We start from the raw sequence: 3,515 nt of genomic DNA on the forward strand, positions 1-3,515 counted from the left end.
TTGCACGTCGACGTATATACAAGGTTTTGGAAATTTAGCATTTCAAGGATATATAAAAGGAAAAAGGAGCCACCTTCATACGCCAATATTAGAGTAAAAATCAGACTATAAAATTATTCATCATAAATCAGCTGTCGAAAGATTATAAATTGCATACCATGACGCAAGCAATTCAATATCTCAATGTAACTAGGTAAAAATGCTGTGTAGACTATTAATTGCATGCCTCATTGAATGCAGTTTTATGCACTATTAAATGAACTATTGATTACGTGCAATAGCGCATGCGATTAATAACTAAAATAACATAGTAGGCCTATTGTCTCTCGAACTTTCTCTGCTTTGAACTCGGGCTGTCCTGTTGCCAGTATGTCTTGAAAGGAGATTAGATTTTATGTTGGCATTTTTGATTCACCAACCCGAACAGCCATTAGCCGTTTTCACACCGATATCTCGCCGACACGACATACAGACAGGATTTACTCTGATGGACAGTATAAGAGGAGGCTGCGGTTTATAACTGCGCGAGGTCTACTGTTCACAGAACTACTAGTTCCTTCATTTCCTGTTATGTGTTATTATCATTGATGAATAAAAATGAATGAAATAATAACACGAATCTCACCATATTCTTCCTCTTTGATGAATATTAGATTATAGCCAGGGATTAGATAATGTTGTTGGCTGAAATCATCATCAGTTGGAGAGCATGCAGTGCTGCACTCTGGCGCTGGTTCTTGGCTATCATTCTTCTGCTTAACTCTCGCCATCTGCAATATTGACATCACAAACAATGAGGAGACAATCGATTATTGTTACACTTCATGTAAAAGACACAAATATTGGTGAAGGAGCAGCAGCTACTGAATTTGAATGCTGTCTTGATTTATATCACGATAATTCCAGTTCAATGTCAGTAATTGTACTGGTTCTTAATAATAATAAAATTTAGAGCTAAGGCCAGCCATTCACGTTAAGGTTTGCCAAAGAGCTATAACTGTACAGATATTCGTCTGCACTCTGCAGTACACCTGGACAGGCAAGAGATACTACTGTGCACTGGGTGAGTGAGGGGTAGTTGAAGTTGAAATGGCAGCTATCAAGTTATGCTCTCTAGATTGAGATAAACTGATTGCTAGTTTGGTGGGTGTAAACAGAAAACAGACAAGAATGGTAGTGAAAATATTTACAACTTATTGTATTACAATAAAGTATGGACTTTCTTCTGTATTCATACACTTGTAGGTTCAACTCACACTTACGCGACTCAGGTCGAGAAGAGACTCGATTCTAGTCGAGAGCATGTGTTTCCAAATGGTGACACTCAGATCAGTCGATTCTAGTCTCCGCGATTGTCACCATTTGAAAACACATGCTCTCGACTAGAGTCGAGTCTCTTCTCGACCTGATTAGCGTAAGTGTGAGTTACCCCCTGTGGGTTTGGGGAGCTTTGAGTCGAACATCGTACTCAAGAATGTGTTGAAAACCAGAATTCACCCACAGTATCCCTGCTTGTCGTAGGAGGCGACCAAAAGGGACCCAAGGCAACTCCAGAAGGTGCCTTGCCTTCAAACCCACGGGATCTGCCCCATCAGGGCAGTTTCGGAGGGGCAAAAAGAAAAACCCAAGAGACCAGAGATAGGTGAAACTCCAGCACAAATGCGGGTCAAGAGGCTGAATCGAGGACTAATCAGTCTGAAGAGACTGCCAAGCATATCACATTGGATTGCGACAAGCAACCAGGTGATGAATTGGATGTTAGTAGCCTATCGGGAAAAACTCCAGGTTCTTGTAAAGGACACAGGTATTGGTTTGCCTAACTAACATACTACTTGGGAACACAATAAGCTTCGGTTGACGTGTGGGGTTCTATGAACCTTTGGATCCTCGAATCCGTCCCTTCAAAAACGATAAACAATAAGTGTGAGTTAAGCCTTAATGTTATTGACAATATTGCAATAGCCTATAGGCATTGATTGTGTTCCTTGAATTAGAAGGAAATAGAATTCTATCCTTCTATTCCAAACAAGCTGGTCTTCCTGTGGGACTCCCCACAATTCAAGCCTGCGCTAATAATGACAACCGAATCTGGAAGAAAAGTTTTCATTCAGCAATAAGTTTTAATTATAATTTAATGAGAAAATCTCAAACTTAGCTGCATTATTTATTTATTCTAGTCAAGATAGAATACATGCCTGATTAGAAGTTGAACCATTGTGCGAGGATGACTCATCTTCGACGTTGCTAGTTGCAAAATTCACATTCTCCAAATTCATCCTCCTGCTTCTCGATCTTGATCTGTGAACATGAGAGATTCTTGTGTCACTTGAAAACTAGACAAATATCAAACTCAGCAAAAAATAGTGCTCACTATTAAAAAAATGGGTTGTAGTAGTTGATGTTTGTTTATTTCTGTTGTTAGTATAGCAATTAATAGATTCAAGAATGTATCTTTTTAAGAATGGACCTTTCTGTCTGTATTGTTCCTATTGATGTCTACTCTACTTTTTTATAAGATCCATGAAAGGTGATCAACAAAAATATTGCATAATTATAAAGAATATTGAGACTAAAATAATCTTTCAACTAATTTCATTATAATATACTATCAACAGTAGAAAAGTTGGAAGAAAATGGGATTCAACTTTATCATATAGCTGTAGTCAGTAAATTTCAAGGTGGATTGTTCAACAATACATGCCTGCTGAGTAGCCGTATCACTATGTGCAGCTCCAATCGAACTGTCATCAAAAGCACTTTCCTGTTTCTCAAATTTAACCTGCAACAAACAGACAAAAAATCAACTTGAATCCTTCACAGTAGAATCTTGTTGAAACAAATTTTCTGTTTTAAGGTTATCTATTTCAGATACCCTGGTAAAGTACTGTACTTGACAATTAATCAGGCAATACTCTGATGGTGAGAATTTTCAAAGCTTGAAATCCCCATAGATCGAATAATGGTGTTTTTAGCTGCTACATAACGGAGCTCTCAAGCAACAGACCCCCATCTTACACATTGTACTGTAGATGAGTGGGAGTTGCTGGTCTCCTATCGGACGCCTCCCCAGGTGGCGGGGAATGCCCTCCAGATATAAGGGGTACTGAGGAAATCAAATACCCGGGGTGGACCAAAACCAGCAAACTGCTGTCTTGCAGATTAGATTAGATTCCTTTATTTATGTATGTTACACAATTTACTGGCTTATACACAACCTAATTTACATTAAATAACGGTATTGCTAATTATTCAACGAACTGTACAAACTATAGATAATAAAATTAATCAAACAGAATAAAGATTGAATGCAATTAGAATAACGATAATATAGAATTGTAATATAACTTCATAAATCGGCGGTGTTTAAACAAAAAATTGTCGATTCTTTAAGAAGGATATGAAATGATATCCTTCCCATCAACACACGATCGGGTGGTCAGTGGACACAACGCAGACGGATATCAGTGGATATTCAAAGGCTAAGAAAAGAAAATTGACTGCTGCCTTGTAGTTTG

The 3,515-nt window shown here is 38.1% G+C and overlaps 1 protein-coding gene across 1 annotated transcript; it reads right to left on the reverse strand.

Moving 5' to 3' along the window:
• Positions 1 to 376: 376 nt before the first annotated feature.
• LOC111057599 lies at positions 377 to 2,775 on the reverse strand. The gene is made up of 3 exons (XM_039443784.1): positions 2,702 to 2,775; positions 2,196 to 2,298; positions 377 to 770 (listed from the first exon to the last, which is right to left on the reverse strand). The coding sequence occupies exons 1-3, from the start codon at positions 2,746 to 2,748 to the stop codon at positions 582 to 584; spliced, it is 339 nt and encodes a 112-aa protein (XP_039299718.1). The 5' UTR covers positions 2,749 to 2,775; the 3' UTR covers positions 377 to 581.
• Positions 2,776 to 3,515: the final 740 nt, after the last annotated feature.

This window comes from Nilaparvata lugens, unplaced genomic scaffold (assembly GCF_014356525.2).
Source record: "Nilaparvata lugens isolate BPH unplaced genomic scaffold, ASM1435652v1 scaffold11424, whole genome shotgun sequence".
Lineage (NCBI taxonomy): Eukaryota > Metazoa > Arthropoda > Insecta > Hemiptera > Delphacidae > Nilaparvata > Nilaparvata lugens.

Coding starts and splice junctions, on each gene's coding strand:
- LOC111057599 (XM_039443784.1), bottom strand. CDS start 2,748: ATGACAGTTCGATTGGAGCTGCACATAGTGATACGGCTACTCAGCAG. Junction 2,299..2,701: donor GTGATACGGCTACTCAGCAG/GCATGTATTGTT, acceptor TCATGTTCACAG/ATCAAGATCGAGAAGCAGGA. Junction 771..2,195: donor ATGGTTCAACTTCTAATCAG/GCATGTATTCTA, acceptor TCAATATTGCAG/ATGGCGAGAGTTAAGCAGAA.